The sequence below is a fragment of the Telmatherina bonti genome, assembly GCF_933228915.1.
Source record: "Telmatherina bonti genome assembly, chromosome: 14".
Classification (NCBI taxonomy): domain Eukaryota; kingdom Metazoa; phylum Chordata; class Actinopteri; order Atheriniformes; family Telmatherinidae; genus Telmatherina; species Telmatherina bonti.
The window spans coordinates 14,534,364-14,553,190 of NC_136612.1; the positions used below are offsets into that span (position 1 = coordinate 14,534,364).

The 18,827-nt window shown below is 43.4% G+C and overlaps 2 protein-coding genes across 2 annotated transcripts in view; both read right to left on the reverse strand.

Annotated features, from left to right (window-relative positions):
• Nucleotides 1–757, reverse strand: part of gsg1 (germ cell associated 1) — a gene marked incomplete at both ends in the record, with an annotated part of 7,570 nt that extends 6,813 nt beyond the window's left edge. The window contains one exon of the mRNA XM_079252682.1: nucleotides 463–757. Coding sequence (XP_079108808.1) covers nucleotides 463–757 — 295 coding nt within the window. The remainder of the gene's footprint in view (nucleotides 1–462) is intronic.
• Nucleotides 758–5,810: 5,053 nt separating this feature from the next.
• tcf20 (transcription factor 20) lies at nucleotides 5,811–17,979 on the reverse strand. Its single transcript, XM_079252898.1, has 5 exons — nucleotides 10,246–17,979; nucleotides 9,978–10,071; nucleotides 9,785–9,848; nucleotides 9,549–9,649; nucleotides 5,811–7,228 (listed from the first exon to the last, which is right to left on the reverse strand). The coding sequence occupies exons 1-5, from the start codon at nucleotides 17,365–17,367 to the stop codon at nucleotides 7,224–7,226; spliced, it is 7,386 nt and encodes a 2,461-aa protein (XP_079109024.1). The 5' UTR covers nucleotides 17,368–17,979; the 3' UTR covers nucleotides 5,811–7,223.
• Between the last annotated feature and the right edge of the window lie 848 nt (nucleotides 17,980–18,827).

An 18,827-nucleotide genomic window follows, 5' to 3' on the forward strand; every position in this document is an offset into this window, starting at 1 on the left:
CTCTCTGGCTTTTAATCCATAATTGAGTCCTGCTGTTGAAGTCTAAATCTGCACGAGCAGAACACACACACTGATGTTAATCCTCTTTGCGCCGAGGACACAACCAGACGCACTTGCAACCGTACGTAAATGGGTGCAAACGACCACAGTGGGGACCTTGGTTCATCAGCCTATTTCTACCTGGCACTACTGCCACAGTTATGATACTGTATGTATCAAAACTCAATCAGGGCATATAAAGAAGACCATTTTACTGAGATCCCTCACCGCGATACTGATTAGTATTATAATCGTGATGTGTTTTGGACTACAAAGTTCATATTTACTCGTACAGATCCTCGTATCCAGCATTTACTCATTTATCAATTTCCTCAACCTGAACTGAGCAACCTTTTGACCTCTGCTTGGGATCAGTGAGAAGTTCTCATTTCATCTGACTGCAAAGTGATTTTTCTCTCTCACCCCCTTCATCTGCATAAATGTTCTCTTCGCAGATGAAGAACAGCCCTGTGTGGAAGGTGGGGAAGACGAAGCGGTCGTCCCCGGTCTCCCAGAAGAACTGGATGTTGGAGGAGTTGGACAGGCCGGGAACGGGGATGCAGTTGCTGTGTTTGGTGGCCGAACAGAGCGGCTTGGGCACCTTCTGCTTCCCCACGCACCAGAAGGAGGACACCAGGGCCACGGTGCTCAGGAGGAGAGACACGACCGTCTGGAGGAAGGAGAGGGAAGGGGAACGCATCCTTTGCAGGAATGCCATCGTGCAAGTGTTGAATGGGGTCTTATGCTGATGAGGGAGGAATACAGGAAGGTGGAAGATGTTGGTTATTTCATTTAAACAGCAAAGGGCAGGTTAGAGAATGTCAGGTTATTTAAGTGCTACTAAAAATACAACCGGCTTGTTATTAGTTTCCAGAGAGAAGCAGCTTTGCACGTGTTCGTCAGATTATTAGTGAGGTGTTTGAGGGAGAACTAATCACGTTTAAAGAATGAAAGGCGGTGACAAAGATTCACAGTCTGCTGGTAATTGGCGGCAAGACAGACGGCTAAATGAGAGGAGAATAAGTGAAGACTGCTGTCACAGTGGAACCTTTCCAGTAGACAGACGCCATAAATCAGAGCGCTTTATGTCAAGCAGTAAATTAAGTTTGAACAGTGGAGATAAAGAAAGATGAATACTTACTTATTTCTTGGGGTAGAGTGTGTAAAAGTGAAGGGAAAATCTCTCCTCGGTGCTCTCTGAATCCACTTCTCTTCATCAGACGGTGAGAGTGATGGAGGATTTTGGCCGTCTCGCTGACCTCTGCGGGCCGAGTGACTGTCACTCTTGATGATCCAGTCCACACAACACTGTGAGGATATCACACTCACACGTACACGCTCACTGGCACACATCCTCCTCTTTAATCCAACCTTATAAGTCCACAACAGACAGCTCTGTTCCATCTGTTTTCATTTTCATTCCTAGACTCATTTTGATCTGTTTTAGTCAACCTCCCCCACCTCATGTCGACCCCCCTTCTTGCAAAGGTTTCCAGCCTGTACGAGCGTGGAACTCTGTTTTCATGTGTCCTTGACACAGTGAGTAAAACTCAACACACACACACACACACAGATGGATGCAGAATATTGTTTCACTGGGTCACATTTGGGCGACTGAGTCGTCAGGAGGTGGCATCTCTGCAGTGATTGGAGGAGGAATCTGCCTCAGTTACATGTGCCATTAAGTTATAAGAAACATCACCTCTCTTACATTTTATAATTGCTAATTTAAAAGTTACCTGCTCAAAACAGCCTGATGCACCTTCCAGCACACGGTTTGTCTTTTTCCTTTTCTTTTATCTTGTTTTTGCTTTTGAATTTCAGGCCTAAAGGCTTCATTTTTACAGTAGAGTCCTTGTGTGTTTTAAAAGATGCTTTTAAATCCAATGTATTGGTATTGTTAGTACAAAAACTATAAATAAAAAAATAAAATCATAAATAACTTGAGCGATAGTTACCAATTGTGTCACTGAATAAATTGCAGTTTTAAAAAAATACAAAGTGAAATAAATCAAATAAATATTATTAAATAAAATATATATTAAAATAATTAATCTAATAATTAAAATAATTAATATAAAATAAAATATAAATATAAGATAAAATTAAATATTTTAATTAAACATTAAATAATTAATTAAATATGTCAATTAAAATTGGAATACATGCCTAAGTCAATAAATATAGCATTATTGAATTAAAACATCATTTAATTCATCATTTAAAAACATCAGACAAGAAGTCCTGAAAATTTCATGAAAATCTGTCCATAACTTTTTTGAGTTATCTTGAACACAAACAGACAAACAAACACATAAACATTGGTAAAAACATGACCTCCTCAGCGAAGGTAACCAAGAAGAAAAAAGTCTTTTCAGACGCTGCCTAAACGTCTGACCAGTTAACCAATGCAACATCCACCCCCCCCACCATGTTTGATGAGGGAGGCTGATGGATCAAATTAATGCATTTGCATCATGAAATAATTAAATACTGAAAAAACTGTTTTTAGTCAAATAAATTATTTTTCAATTCATTAATTTTTCAGACAGTTTTCCGTCAGCGGTTGCCCCAATTACTGAATGCCTTTGGAAGGTGAAGTAGATGGTACAGCCGACAAATTGATTTTGTTTGCAGTTTCCCTGTAGGTATGCTGGTCTTTATGCAAGCATGACGGTTTGTCGGTTTCCATGTCGATAGCCTTTTTCTTATTTTTACAGAAACAAAATTTCTGCAGTAAAATTATTAAAATGAGCCATTTATTTCCCCTAATGCGAATTCTTCTCACAGTCATGCAAATCCCTCCATGCACATTTGCAAACTTATATTTTTAGACAGACAGTTTTTCTGTGGGATGGCAAAACTTGATTAGAAAATGCAAACTTCGAAATTAAATGCAAACATTCATTTTCATTTGCAAAATCTTTATGGCCGTAAATTGAGCCCATATGGGACACCTATAGGAATTTGCAGCGCCAACTTTAAAGGCTCCATTTTCCTCCAGTACTGCAATATCAAACCACAGCTCAAACTTTTGATACAAACTGTTAAACACAGCAGGGATGATTTAGACTCGTTGCGCAGCCTAGACACCTGGAATCAACTGTAAACTAATCTGTACACCAAAATATTCTAGAGTTAAATGTGAGGCCATCTGTTTAATAGATAAAGCTTGGCATAAACTGGGTCATGAAACAGGACAATGATCCCAAACACAGCAGCAAATCTACAACAGAATAACTGAAATTAAAAAGGAAAAAAAGTGTTGCAATGCCCCAAAGTGAACCTGACAGAAAGCCTGTGCTTGGTTCTGAAGAAAGATGCACATTAAAGCCTTCCTACAAGCTGAACTGCAGCACTGTAAAACGGAGAGGACCAGAACTCTTCCACAACTTCGTCACGGTAACTAATTTTGCCATGCGATTAATTGTCTCAGAAATTATTGCGATAAATGATAATATTGCAAGAAACGATTACTGTAATTTTGAGATAATTTTCAACTAAAATACCAATAATGCTATAATACTGCAAGTATACCCTTTTCAAAGATCAACATACTTTCATTTCTAAAGAACGTTTAGTTTGATGTGCAGAGTAGTTTATGCTCATCCAGACCCCAGTCTGCCGAAACAGATCAGGATTTCTCCCAGGGTTTTGGCAAAGTGGTCTGGAACATATGGTCTCTAAACACAGTTACATAGTCTATGGTAAGGCTGATATAAGGGGACATGTTTGGACTGGACCAGAGGTGGAATGGTAAAATTGATCATCTTTGATCGTCATTTTTCATGTCATGTAAAGTTGTGGAATTGTCGTTTGTAACGTGTGTTCATCCAGCAGGGGCGTCAAACTCCAGCCCTAGAGGGCCGGTGTCCGTCAGGTTTTTGTTGTTTCTCTCTACCAAACACAGCTGATTCAAATCAAATGGATCCAGCAGCTTCCTGTCAACCTATTCGTGAATTTTGGTCAGGTGTGTTGGAGGATGGAGACAACAAAAACCTGCAGGATACAGGAGTTTGACACCTGTGATCCAGGGAATTCATACCGGCTGTGAAATGTTTCCAAACATCTTTCAAAATGTTGCATTTTCAACAATATTAAAGGGCAGTGTTGCTTTACTAACCATGCTGTCTGAGTGCACACCATGTTGCACTGTTCTGGTTGTATTTAATCTGTGGGTTGAACACAGGGTTGACCGTGGACTGTTGGGAAGATGGACCTCGCCTGATTGTTAAGGCCTGAACTGCAGTTCATGATTGTGTTTTAAGTGCAGATGGAAGCTTGTTGTGTTGCCGTGTTTGGTTAATATTGTCTTTAAAAAAAAGCGGTACCCGAGAGAGAAAAGAAAATATGAAAATATTGCGCCCGGCAAACTCATTGCAATCATTTTATCTTATCGTGTAATTCATTGACTTACTGCCTTTCCACAACGAGACCATCTGACGTTGTCATGTTACAACTTTGTGACGTTTTCACTGCTGCTTCTACTGAGTCATGGAGCGCTTTATTTTACAACCTGCTTCTGGATTTTTGCTGATGTTTTTGTTAAATAAAGAATGAAGGTGTTGTTGCATCATGTTCCGCTCACCTGACTTCCTATTCTAAGGGCTTGTGAAGACATGATTACTTTGGTTTCGTCCCAGCAGCTAAAACCTGGTGATTAAACTATTTCTGATCAGAGTTACTAAGAGGTTAAATGGTGTTAACGTTGAGAGTCTTACGGAGAGAAAAGGAAAAATTAGTCCCAAAAATATGATTCATTTTAAACAGCACAAACAATTTTGTGTCACAGGGTTTATGTTTACATTTTACTCGTAGCAAATGTTATATTTTCAGGTTTTGTAGCAGAAACTACTTTGGAGTTTTTAGTCTACGCAGCACAAAACCCTTTAAAAACAAAGAACTTTGAAAGGTCAATATAAATTGTTTCTTGACTCAAAACACTTCACGGTGTGACTCCAGCCTTACCGAAGCGGTTAAACTCCACTTTGGCCTGAAAGCGTGTCGGGATGAACAGATAAAAGTTAGCTACATGTCACAGAAAAGGACTTGAGAAAACAGTAAGTTTGCTTAACAAAACAAAAACAGATGCAATCAAAGCAGAAAGCTTTAATTCATCCATGCAGGTCTGGGTCAGGTCATGGGGGGCACTTACTCCAGCTCATCCAGGTAGATCACAAGTTATTCCCAGGCCAACTGCGAGTCACAGTCCCTTCAGTGTGTCCTGGGACCTCCTACAGGTGGGACACACCCAGAACAGCTGACCAAGGAGCCACCCAGGAGGCATCCTCACCAGATGCCCGCATCACCTCATGATTCCCTGGCTGTGGAGAAGCTGCTCTACTCCAAATCCCTCCTGGATGGCAGCGGCTTTTACATTACACCATATATATTACATGACAGCTCAGACTCCCTGAGTAGGAAACTCATCATAATGGCGTTCTTTTGGTCACTATCAACAGCTCGTGAGTGTAGTCGAGGGTAGGAACATGGATCAGCTGGTAAATTTGAGGGCTTCATCCCTTCCATCACCATGACAGGCGGACGCAGAGCTCCCATCACTGCACCGATCCGCCTCCCAACTTCCCGCTCCATCCCCCCCCTCCTAAGTGGACACTCCACCCTTTTCAACTCAGAATAAATAAATAAAAAAAACAAAGCTTGAGAAATAAGAAAAGGAGCATATTTGAAGGATTTTAAGTGTATTCATAATTCATATACATATTGACAGATTTCTAATACAGCATGGTTTTGATAGTGTGGCTGTCTTCTTTGACTTTTTTTTTGTTCTTTTTTTTTTTACAAGAATAACAATAAAAAATGATAAAGACAACACTATGTATGACTCACTTTTAAATCCGATGGCAATGCTTCTTTAGAATGTGTGTTGCGTCTCCCGATCAGATCGCCGCTGAAGAATGACACCATCCAGTACTTGGTTCGGCTCGCTTCACGTCGGCCGCAGTGGCCAGTCGCAGCCGCTCGCATGACACCATCTCCCATGTTCACTTCAAAAAAAGTGTCCGTCACTGTCTGAGAGACCGACGGGTTAGTCGGCTTTGAGTTTGCACGAAGAACATGGAGATGAAGGCTCGTCATGGTCCAGTCCTTCATCTTCCTCTGTCAGCATGGTTACAAGATGGCAAACACGCATTAGTCCATAGTGTTATCTCCTCCTCTTACAAGTCTCTCTCTCTCTCTGCACATTACGAACATTTTTTGTATTTGAAAAATAAGACTGTCCATCTGATTTTTCATGAATACTATCTGTACCATAAAAACCCCGGCGATGAAAAATAAGAACACTTTTCAAAAGGACCAAAATGGAATCAAAGACCCAGATATCAGCTTTTTTTTTTTTTCTTCTCCTCCCCTCACACACACACACACACCAAGCCACGCATACTCATTTCTCACTCATACAAGACTTTTTGAAAGGCAACAGATGTCCATTCTCCAAGGCAATAATGTCTTTGCGGCAAACTCGACCCTGACATTCCAGACATCATCACGCTGGCTCATCCATCTCCAGGAATGGAAAAAAATAAACCTCAAAACTCATGTGCTGACTGAATATAAAGTGAGATACATCCATTTCATTTTCATGAGTAAATACTGATGAGGATACAAAATAATAATGACTAAAATAATAACTGTGATCATCTTAATATCATAAGATGAAATACTACTAGTGAGATGATGTAGAATTCTCTCTTTTTGTCTTTTTGGCGGGTTTGATACCCAACTTGCTCCCGCACACCTCCTCAAAGCAAACGAAAGATAAAAGGTAACGATGTTGAACAAAAGTTGACGACTTTAAGGGTGTCTGGAAAAATCAAAGTAAGCCTAGAGAGGAAGTTTGTTTCTTTTGTTCTTTACAGCAAAGTTCCTGTAATTCTTCCGTCAGCCTCCTTGTCTCATTTCATCCTGCTTTGATAGGTTTTTTTTTTCTTCTTCTTAAAGTCTCTTTCTTGCAACCCCATTCCTCTGTGTTGCATGTCCTTTTTTTAGTTTCTGTTTTTAAGAGCAATGATTATATATAAAAAAAAAAAAAAAAAAGGTTTCTCTTCGCCATAGTTTTAAATGTAGATAATGCTGTTTCCGGTTGAAAAATTGTACATTCCCTTTAGGTTCTCCAGAAATGCCAGTTGTGTCTTCACATTGTCGGCCTCCTATTGTCCGAGTTAACCTAGGAGAGGATACACAACAAAACAAATATGACCACATAAAAAAAAAAATTTTTAAAATAAAGCAACGTTTCACTAAAAGACTCAACTCAAGTTGGATTAATTGCAACGACCGTAACCATTCTCAAACCTTAAAACCGCTCCTGTCAGGCAGGATGCAGCACGCAGGACATACTGTGTACTATGCAGCAGTTTGCAACTTTGCAGGCGAATCATTTTGCCAGTTTCCAGTTCAGAGAAGCAGAAGTAAATGATGCAATAGCTGGATTTAACTTGTTTAATGTTTGCAGAAAAAATACAAAAAACTGACAGCGAGATGATACCTAGCTGAACGTTTAGAAGACGACTAACAGGCTGGAAAATAAAGTAAATCTGCATCTGAATGTCCACACCATTCCCTACATAGTGCCCTATATAATGGGCACACCATCTTCAACGGAAGTCCCAATGTCCAGAGAAAGCAGTGCACCCAAAATGCATCTTTAAAAATAGTGAGCACTGATGGTCACTAGATGGGTCAATGTAGACCACAATGTATTGCAGACAGGAGCTCATGATGGCACCAGTGACACAAACGTCAAAGCAAGGTTAAAAAAACCCAAAAAAACTATAGATGACTAATTTGTATCTTTATTTATTAAACATATATGCAAGAAAGAAAGAATAAAATGCAACATGAGAAAATAAAATATCTTCACACGAGTTTTGATTGGATTTGGAACAACGCATCATTGTTGCTATGGTTACAGTCGATAGTCTTGTGATCTGTGACGAAGAGAAAATGGCCAGCTTTGTGTTTGAATCGCTAGCAGAATGAGTTCATGGTATATTTTGCTAGCTCGTGTTGCCTCATGTAGTAAATGGGTGGTTAGGGCAGGGGTGTTAAAGTGGAACTATTATGTGTATTTCAGGCTAATTTATTTTATTTCTGACCATAAGGGCTGGGATTGATCGAGTTATTGTCACAAATCCCTTTATTTACTTCAGACCGACCCTCTCCGTAGGCTGTCAGATCAGCCTGTGGGCAAAACGAGTGGGCAAAAAAATCTTCCAGATATGACAGTGAACCTCATTGAACCTCGGTGGAAAAATCTCATTGTGTTCAGCTTCTGTGTTTCTGCTCAGGCTCTCATTGGAAAATGCTTGTTTATTTTCTCTGAGATCACCAGTTTTCATCATGCACTTTTTCACAAACGCTTCTTCATCGAAGGGTAGGGCTTATTGTTGCCATTGCTGCTGCAGTAGCTTCACGTTGCTATGACTACTGTTTACAGAGGCGAGAGTCCTATCCTGATTGATGGATTTGTAAATTGTCAATATAAAATAACTGTATAATACCGGGCGGGGGACTTAAATCAATTAAGTTGCCAGATGTTGTGAGTTTTTAAATAAACTAAGAAGGTGTATATGTGTTGTGTGCTATTATTATGCAATACTTAAGTAAATAAATAGATGATAGAACTAACCAAATAAATAAAAAATCATCCAAGTAAATAAATATAAAAATTAAAAATAGACAATGAAATATGTTTTTTCGGGGGTTTTGGCACTGCTGTGGTGCATTGCATTGTTGGAGAAAATATCCAACATAGACAGTTCAGATTAATCCTGGAGAATTTTTCCATATCAGTACTCCATCCAGTTCTTTGACACATTACTATTTGATCAAATCAGCCCAAACTACTAGTTTAGTGAATTGTTGTGAAAACATTTCACTTTTTTTCCCTGGTAAATTATAATGAAGAAAAATGCAATTATAAAACCTCCACTTCATGTCAGCTTTTTATAAGTAAGGCGTAAGGTCTGTGTATCAGTTTCCATGGAGACAGGCTGGTCTGAAAATGAGGGGGCGGTAGTGACGAGAAGTGACAGGAGCACGGTTGAACAGGTGAGAAGAACTGCAGTGTGAGGTGATGACTTCCCTTAGGAGGCATTCAAAGCGCTTCCCTCTCCCATGTAAAAGCAGCCAATAAATGGGAGTTAAATAGTTAAGATAAAAGACAAATTAAAGGGGAAAACTGCACCATTATATCGATAAATATTTGACGGGTGTGAATTATCCTGCTGGGTTGTGAAGTGGGAAGCTACGCTGACAGATACTGTCTCCCTGGCTGCACTAACAAATGGATATCCAGAACTGGAGTTCACTGCTTAAAAAGTTTAAACTTTTAATAACATATTTTGAAATCAATTCAGTGTAATTCAGCTTTATGTGTGAGGAATATCAAACATCATACACTAATGCACCAATCCGTTGAATAAACCTACATTCACATCAGGTAAAAAATCCACATCAAAGCAAACCGATGAGTTTCAACTTACAGCTCCCAGACTGCGGCGTCTCTTCCTCCCCTCGGTTTTGCTCAGCCTCTCTCTGACTGCTCAGGATACACTGACTTGGCTGGCCGGACACTCTGGGTAAACTGAGTTAAAGGAGACGTGAGGAGTTGGGGAAAAAAAACACAAAGACAGCAGAGGAGATTCAGTGAATCGGCGGTGGGGAACTGCAGCATTAAGAAGAAAAAAAGCAAAAGAGTGAGACACAAAAGCAAACCAACCTCTCCTTCTTTACCTTGTGCTTCGGACATCTCAGTGAGAAGTTATCTTCGTTTAGAGAACAATCTGCGAAAACGATACACAACATCCATCCTTAATTGAGTCTACCACATTAATATTTAATCAGTAATCAAAATTTGGGATGCATCGAGGCGCAGAGCTCACAAGAAAATTGTATTTATTACAGCCGCTCACCTGCTTCAATAGCACATAGGTAGTGGTAACGGAGTGTGCAACCTTTACTGTAGCAGCCCAGGGTTGAACCCACCATCTCACAATACGAACAACTCTGAAAATAAAGGTCAACATGTTTCATCACAATAAAAATGATGGTGGTCCCGTTGAAGGACAAAAATCAGAGCAAGCTGTATTATCACATTTGCCACAACACAGACAGACCAGTACAGGAAATGCAATAAATCCCAAAACAGGACAGGTCAAATAGATGCAGGATGACACTCACAGTCTCTCTGGCGCCATCTAGTGCCTCCTGCAGGCCGTACAGTCTTCCATTGACGATGTACACTCCACTGGTCCACACAATACAACCTTCATGCACCCACAGCTCCTCTGGGTCTATGGGCATCTGAGGCAGCTGTGCGAGTTGGGCCAGTGGTCCCAGGGAGTCCAAGGTGGGAGGAGGGGGCTGGAAGGGCAGGGATGCCTTACTGTTGGATGGTACCATTCTGGGGGAATCTTCACTGGACTTGTGTCTCCTTTTAAAGCGAGGATGCGATGTCAGCTTTCTGTGCTGAGGACGCTGCTGAGTTTCGTCCGTCGGCGGCAGCGGCTGTTTCTGTGCTGCATGCTGCTGGTCATTTTCGAAGTCTGGCTCTCTCTTAAGCTCAGGGATAGGTGGAATATCTGGATTCGCATCTCTGGTCAGAGGTGTCATAATGGCAGAGGAGGAGGAGGAAGGGAATGAAGTTGTGTTACTTTGCTTGTAACCCATCCAAATCATCTCCTCTGCTGTGGCTGGGGAGGCAGTTCTGCCTGTGGTGGGAAGAAATTCTGAGTTTAAATCCACGTCCACAGCACAGCCGGTCTCTGTTGAAGGCTTGGTGAACCGAGCATGGTGTGTTTGTGTGTCTTGGATGGTAGTCAGCATTTGAGTATTTGAGCTTGTTTCCAAGTTTGGTCCAATTTTGTTTGTGCCTGTGGAGGTCTGACATTGTCGGATCTGGGGATGGTTCTTGGGGAGCTTTGCGGCATATTCAGCTGGATAGTATGGCCCGTAGAGATCTCCAAGGTGCTTGTAATTTGCCCATTTTTGACACAGGCAACATAGCAGGCGGCCTGAGTGATTAGTCTCTGTAATCACGGGGCCTGAAACAACATAACCAGATGCGGGAAGTGCTTTGCCTGACTGAAGTGTACTTTCCACCTCATCTGTCTCCCTTTTCTCTGCTTCTCTGTCTCTCCAAGATAACTGGGAGGAAAGAGCCGAGGTCAGGAGAGAATCCATCCCGCTCCCGCCTGCTTTCACGCCAACTGCACTACGCTCCCCTTTCATCTTATCCTCTTCAGCATTAACAATTGTACACACCGCACCGATTTCTGGTACTTTTTTCTCCACGTGTATGTGAGGAACAAATGGGCCCTTTCTGTTTGGATCCACAAAAACTCTATTTGAGCAGAGACTTCCTCCTGCCCCTAAAAGCACATGGTCATCTTTGGCCATTGACTGTGCTGCTGCTACTGCCCCTCGTCTCCTCCTCCTCTGTCTGCCCCTTCCTTCTAGTTGATCATTTTCATCTTTAACACCTCTGCGCCTGCGTCGCACAGGTTTCAACTCCACCTCTAGCTGTGTGTCCTCACTTTCAACATCTGCTTTCAGAGGCGGGGTTAATATAGGTGGAGCTGACGGAGGAGTGTTTTTAAGTTCAAACAGAGGTGGCACCAGGGGTGCTGGCGTGCAGCTGGTGCTCTGTAGTGCTGGTGGGGTTGTGGCAGCTGCTGGAGTTGGCATGGGTGGGGCGGGAGGAGAACTTAGAGCTGTGTTTTGTGTTTGGACTTGAGGCTGGGCTTGTGTTTGGACTTGGTTCTGAGCCCGTTTTTGCTTATTCACACTCCCAACAGGCCTTCCTTTTTTCTTGCCAGATGGGAAATAGCCTTTAGGCACGACACTCTCTAGTAGCTTTGAATCTTGTGGTGACAGGCTGGACCGTCCAGCAGACATCTGATGTTGTCTGTTCAGCATGTGTCCTTGGTGGAGTGGGGGAGTCCCATAGTAATCGCTGCCAGGGTAGTCTTCAAATCCCATGCCAGATTCTTGCAGTTTCTGTCTGAGAAGGTTAGCGGCAGACTGTTCTCCCCTGCGCGTCTCAAGCTGCTGATAAGTGTTTGTGAAGTGCTGAATGTCTGACAGGGCAGAGGAAGATGGAGGTGGGGAACCTTGGACTGGGCGTGGAAGAGGTGGAGGAGGAGGTAAAGGTCCAAGCAAAGGAAAATCTTCCTTATCGCCAGATGCTGACGCAACAGCAGATCCCAAACCAAAGTCAAAATCCTGTTTGATGGTTTGCGAAGTCTGATGGGGGTCACACGGGTAGGAAGGCGGCGGTAAAGGCCCAGTTTCATCAACTCCTCTGAAGGGAATCATGTTGTTTAATGAGTGAGTTTCATCCATGTAACCATCATCCCCTCCTGAAACCCTGGGGAAATGTGCCACGTCTGTGTCCTGTGACTCATTAAATGTTGGTATTTCTGAGTGCGAGAAGCCAGGGTAATGATTTGACTCATCATCAGCATGGCCTGCCGGCTTTTTAATATTTGGGGTGATTTTCTGCACTATTGCCTCCAGTTTCAAACCTCGTCCCTTCCTGCCTGGCAAAACCTTGCTGTTACCACTTGATGGAGACAGAGTTTGTGAAAAGGCATTCTCCCCTGCCAGAGGGGAAGATAGCCTGGGACATGGCAAATCTGAACTGGATGCATCATCTTCATTGTGATGGCTGGACTCTGACTGAGCCCCGGGGGAGTGATGAGAGTTTGTGGCAGCTCGCTGTTGAGATGCATCTTGGAGCTGCCGTTTGGCAGGAATGGGAGAGATAAAAGAACGGACTCTCCTTCTTAACATTAACGGATTTGTGTCTCCAGAACCTCCAGATTTAGCCTGACGCTGTACCTGTGGCTGAGTGGGGGGCACATCAACAGGAGGCTTACTGGAGCTGGCTGGAGGAGGTGGGCAGGGATGTTTGGCCTCCTCCGCAGCTCCTCTGGAGACCTCTGGCTCAGCAGCGTTTTGACTTTGTGACATTTGAGAAGGAGCAGGGCCATGTGACACTACAGGAGCAGGAGAAGGAAGAGGGGGAGGTGGAGCAGATGGCTGTGTTCTATAGTAGGGTTCTCCATCTATCAATCGAGCCCCCTCCCTTCCAGAGTGCGCAGATTCCCACATTTTTATATCGTAGTAAGCACTTTGATGATGAAGGGAAGTTTTGCTTGAATGTTGCTCACCCGGCATGCCTGTTTGGGAGATGACTCGCAGCCTCTGCTCGGATTGGCTAACCTTATGTCTTCCAGGAGAAGAGCCAGTTTGCATAATCATCTCCTTTGAGGGTCTGTTCATTACTTTCACCCAGTCACTCATGTCATGGGGGTGATGAGGGGGTCCGTGAGGATGCGGATACATCTGAAGCTTATTTGTGGTTTGAGACTGGGGGGGTAAATGGTGGTATGGATGGTGAGACGGAAAATGTGGATTACTTCGAGACATCATGTTGCCTTCTCTTGTATCTCCATATCGAAATCCAGGAAATGAGCTGCCGCTGCCAGCTGATAGATCAACACCGTGGAGATATGACTGATGCCTCGACGGTGAAGACAGAGGATTAGAGCTCATTGGATGAGAGCTCATGGGGGTAATATCAAGATTACCTCGCCTATATGGATCAGTGCTCATTCCAGCCGATGAATTAACAGATTTGGAATGAAACTCCATGTCTGCTTCGTTAACCCCAGTGCCGCCTTGATGCTCAGTCTGTAAATTGACAGCATTTGACCCAGACTCTTTTGAGGCCATTTCCATTTTCACTCGTTTCTCCCCAGCATCCTTTTTACTCAGATCACTGGCTGTTGCTGGAGAGGGGAACGGCTGCTGAATCACAGAGGCTCCACTTTGACTTTTCTCCCACTCCCTCTCTCTGTCACCCTCTCTGTCCCTGTCTGGCGTTGTGCGCTGGTTTGGCGAAACATCACAGATGACAGAACGCCGCTCTGATGGGGCTAATATGGAGCCTGATGATTTCTGAGATTCTGTTTGACCACTAGTGCTAGTTAACGGCTCTGCCTCTTGCAAAAGGAGCTCCTGCACAGCAGAGGAAGGATTAGAGAACGCTTTCTTCTGTGGCAGGGAATAGTCCACTAGGTTTATATGTTTTGGTGGGGGCTGATGAGACTCTGCAGCCTGTGGTAAAAGGCTGTGAGATCCAACCACCTCGTTTTTTTCTGTATTGTGAAGATTCTTAGGATTGAATACCTCTGACTTCACAGAGGACTGGGTCTCTGTTGGAAAATCAGGTTCGCTTCCATGTCTCCGATTAGAGGATTTTCCAGGGGTCCCCGTTTGGGCAGAATGAGCCGAACCCTCAGGTACTCCACTTTGCATCCTTACTCCATCGCTAGTGCCAAACGGGTGTCTGGCTGGAAACTGCTGTTGAACTTGATGATGTGAAGGAAATACCTGTTCTGGTCTACTATAGCGCCTATCTAAGTTGTAACCTTGGAGAACCTCTTGCAGAAGGCTTGGGAATTGCTGCAATTGTGAATTCTCCTCCTGACCTTTGGACCCTTCTCCTTGCCCTCTCTTCACCAAAGTCTCAGATACAGAACAAGCTTCTTTTGGATGCACAGGGGCATATCCAGATTGCGACTGCTGGTAGCCTAAGTATCTGGAATTAGATTCCATTGCGCCTAATGGGCCAGCTCTCACTCTGTTCTTCATGGACAAATCTGAGCCATATGTTGATTCTGGATAGCTGTATTTATGTAAAGCAGACTGGGGAGGATTTTGAGATCGTCCAGAGTTTGATTTCTGGTGCTGGGAGGAATAAAGACTCAGATCTACACCTTCCTCACCATTATGGCTGCTTGACTCCCTCAAATAAGAGTGTGACTGCTTCTCTTCCACACAGTTATCCTGGGGATGCTTACTTTTTTCATTGTGACTTCCCTCAGATCGAGCTGAAACAATCACACCAACACTACTGGCATGCTGTTGTTCTTCTGATCCGCTTTTGTCTTCCCTCTTATTACTGTGCAATTTAGATGTAGAGTGCAACCTATTTTCTTTGTCCTGGCCATTTTCTGTATTGATTTCTTCATCCTTTTGCATTTGGCTACTGACCTTCTGTGATTTCTCAATAGCAGCTTCACTTTGACGTTTAATGTCTGCTGTCTTCCTCTCTCCACCTCTGTGGTCGCTGTATGTCAAACCAGGTTCTGGAGCACAGTTTTGCTGAGTGGAAACACTGGTGGAGTTCGAGAATGGAGATGAAGAAAGTGGAGGTACTGAATGTACAGCTGGACCAGTCTCTGATGATCCAAAAGATGGAGATGATGGAGGAATGTGCGCTTCATTTACTTTTGTTTCTGTGGCAGCTTCTTCTTTTGATGGAGAGTCTGAAGTGACTATTTTATTGTTTGATGCTTTTCCAGGCTGTGTTTGGGTTTGATTATAGCCAGTTGCTTCACACTCGCTGCTTGTCCCACTCATTTGCCTCACCCTCCTATGTTCCCCTTCAGAAAACGGCTCTTCTCGGTCGACTTTGGTCCCTGATGAGCCCCTGACTGATATCAAAGAGGAATCTTCATCTGCACCAGCGTCTAAACTGGCACCATCACCAATCCCAGGTGTACCTCCATCTTTGATTGTGCTAGCGCTCGAGGCTGCGCTTGCATTTCGACTCCTTGGTTGCGACGGTGGCATGCCATGTGTTGGCTGCTGAATCTGTCCGCCATCTTTTTTCTTCTGGGAGAGCACAGTGTCAGTGAGGAGCATGTGCTGAATGGTGTTTGGCAGATTGGCTACTTGTGAGCTCAAGGCATTAAGACTATTCATGCCGGCATCCTGCATTTTGTCAAGTGAAGAAGATGAATAAACAGACGAACCTTCCTCTTGGGATCCAATCCCAGTGCTTTGACCCATTTTGTTGCGGCCCATTGGAGGCAGGCTGCACCCACCAATGCTGTGACCTTTATGACTGCCACTGCTACCACAACTACTGATGCTGCTGTTTGAGTTGGGCGTAGGACTTAACTGAGGCATAGTCTGCAGTAATCTACCATGACCATGGCTGCTACGGGGATTCGACGTAGGAGGATGTGAAGAACCGTGACCTGAGGGGTTTCCGTGTGCCTCTGAGACACCCATTAAAGGGGAAGGAGAAGAGCTACAACTGGGGGAATGCACTGCAGAGGCAGCTGGGGATGGGTTGGAAATCGGGCTAAAATTTTGGTTCATTTGACTTTGCTGCGTATTGGGATGCATTGGGGATTTTGCTATTTCTTGAGATGCTGGTTGAGGTATACTGGGAGTGGAGGCTTGATGATGCTTAAGATAAACAGAACCTGGAGATGGACCCTGGTGCTGCATCTTCAGAGAAGTTTCATAACCTACCCCTAAGCTGTGCTGCGAGTTGCGGTGTTGTAGTGCGGCTTGCTTGTGAAGTGAATGTGACTGTGGGGAGTAGCCGTGATAATTTGCAGCATGGTAACTCTGTTGAACATTCTCCATTGGACCCACATTGTTAGAAGCAACTGAACTAGAGACTGAATTTGAATTGGAGTTGACACTGGGAGAGTTGTTGACTTTGGGATCAAACCCAGCATTAGCAGCTCCATCGAGATATCTCTGCAGAGGGGGGCTGTACATTCCTGATGACCCTGTGGATGCTCCACTCTGTGGAGAATAATGTGGGTACTGTGGGGTCATTCTGTGCCCAGAGTGTGGATAGCTTCGATGCTGCTGTCCGTGGTGGACACCCGGGAAGTTCTGCCCATGCTGACGGTGTTGCATCTGAGAACCTGGCACAGCCTGCATTGCAGGGGTCTGAGTTAAACTGTACTGATGAGAAGGAGAAAAGGCTCCAGCACCTCCACTTGAACCAGCACCAGAGCCATAATCTACTGGATACGGTGACATGAGGCCAGACGATGGTGCAGAGTTAGATCCAGGATGCCGGTAATGGTGAGGTATTTGTCCATCTATGCCCGGGTACCCAAAGCCTCCCCCATAACCCATTCCTCCCCTTCTCTGTCTGTCCTTCCCAGCCATTGAGAAATAATAATCCATGGCATCCTTCCTGTAGGGGTTATTACTGTTGCCACTGTGAATGTTACCCTGTGTTGGCGGTGGCTCCGCAGCCCCTCTGCTCCTAGCACTGTAAGCGAGCAAGTGGCTGGCCTGACTTGGATGGTGATGGCCTCTGTGCAGGCTCTGCTGTTGCATCCCTACATAATCATCTGTCATCCGTGGGGAAATCTGGGGCTCTACTGGCTGAGGGGGATATGAGGGTCCACCCATACCTCTCCCACTGAAGCCAGGAGGTATAGAAGGGGCAGCTGGACTGTTAGAAAAATTCTGCATTGTTTTTCCAAGTTTGATTAAAAGAAGAAAAGAAATCTCTCTCAGTGTCTATACCAGGGAATGATTCAGAACAAAAACTGAAGTAACCATAAAGTGAGTCCACAGCCTGGCAATAAAGCAAGGAAATGCTTCTGAAAAAAAAGATGACGTAAAGCAATATATGGATATTATCGATGTTATAATCACTCTCTGCTGCTAAACTGCGGATAAGGAGGTTGAATTGGTGAAAATCTCACAAATCCTACATATTTAGTGTGATCAGGGGTTTGTTTCCACTTAAAAAAACTTCCTTTCACAGCTGGGTCTTCAAAAGCTTTTCTTAAAAGAGATATGTAGAGAAGATTTCTGTTTCAGAAAAAGTGAGCGCTCATTCCCATCAAGCTGGAGCAGTTTGGCACTGAGAAGGCAATGATATCATGGACAACCACCACATCACCATGCAGGATTCTCAACCTTAAATGTCTTTACCTGGATACACTTTGCTATTACAGCTCAAGCTAGCAGAGCTATACTAAGATTAAACCAAGTTGGGATCCGTTTGCAGGAAAGGAAAAAACAAAAAACAACAAAAAGAGCAAGTCTTCAAAAACACCATTGAGACTGTTTGGTGTTAAAACAATCCTTCAGTTTGTCAACATGTGTAAGTTTCGCAGGATCTGACTCACACCAGTGTGAGACAAAAACCCCAATGAGGGAAGCTTGAAGTTTAAATGTAGATCCTCACTCAACACTCCCAGATGCAAACACTCCATGGATCCTCTCATCAGCTCTTGCATGAAGAGGGATGCTCTTTTTTCAGATGCACACATTCATTTGGCCTGTAGAAGTATTTGGTCCCCCACTTGGTAATGTTCCTCTTTGCCCCTTCAGCATTTAGCCATCTTACCTTTGTTGCTTTCTATTAAACATCATTTAATTCTCAATAGTCCCGTGGCAACAATTTTCCCAAAAAATGAAGAAAAAGAAAATAAAAAGGGGGGAAAAAATAGGGGTAATCCATTTATTCCACTTCAGGTTCCTTCAATTTGAGCTCCAGTTTTCCGTTTTTGTTGAATATATCCTTGCCCACGAGTTCATTCTCCACGATCAGAAATCTTCACAGCTCTGGAAAAACAAAAGACAAATAAAGTTAACATCAGCAAATGTCACTGAACATAAAGCTGATGAAGTTAACGGTGCAGGATCACATAACAGTAATCTGCATTTGTTTTATTTTATTTTTTTCCATCAATTATCTTATTAAACTGCAACAGTTCACTAGTAACCGTGACACACAGTCATGTCAAATGCAGCTACAAAACAAATATTTTTACATGTTTATCATTGTTTACTCCTTTCATTTTAAAATTAACTGCAAAAGTCCAACATATTGAACAAAACAGCCTGCTAACAGCCCGCACAATTAAATATTTCAAATCACATCAGCAATTCTAGTATTTATCAAAATAACAAACACAAAC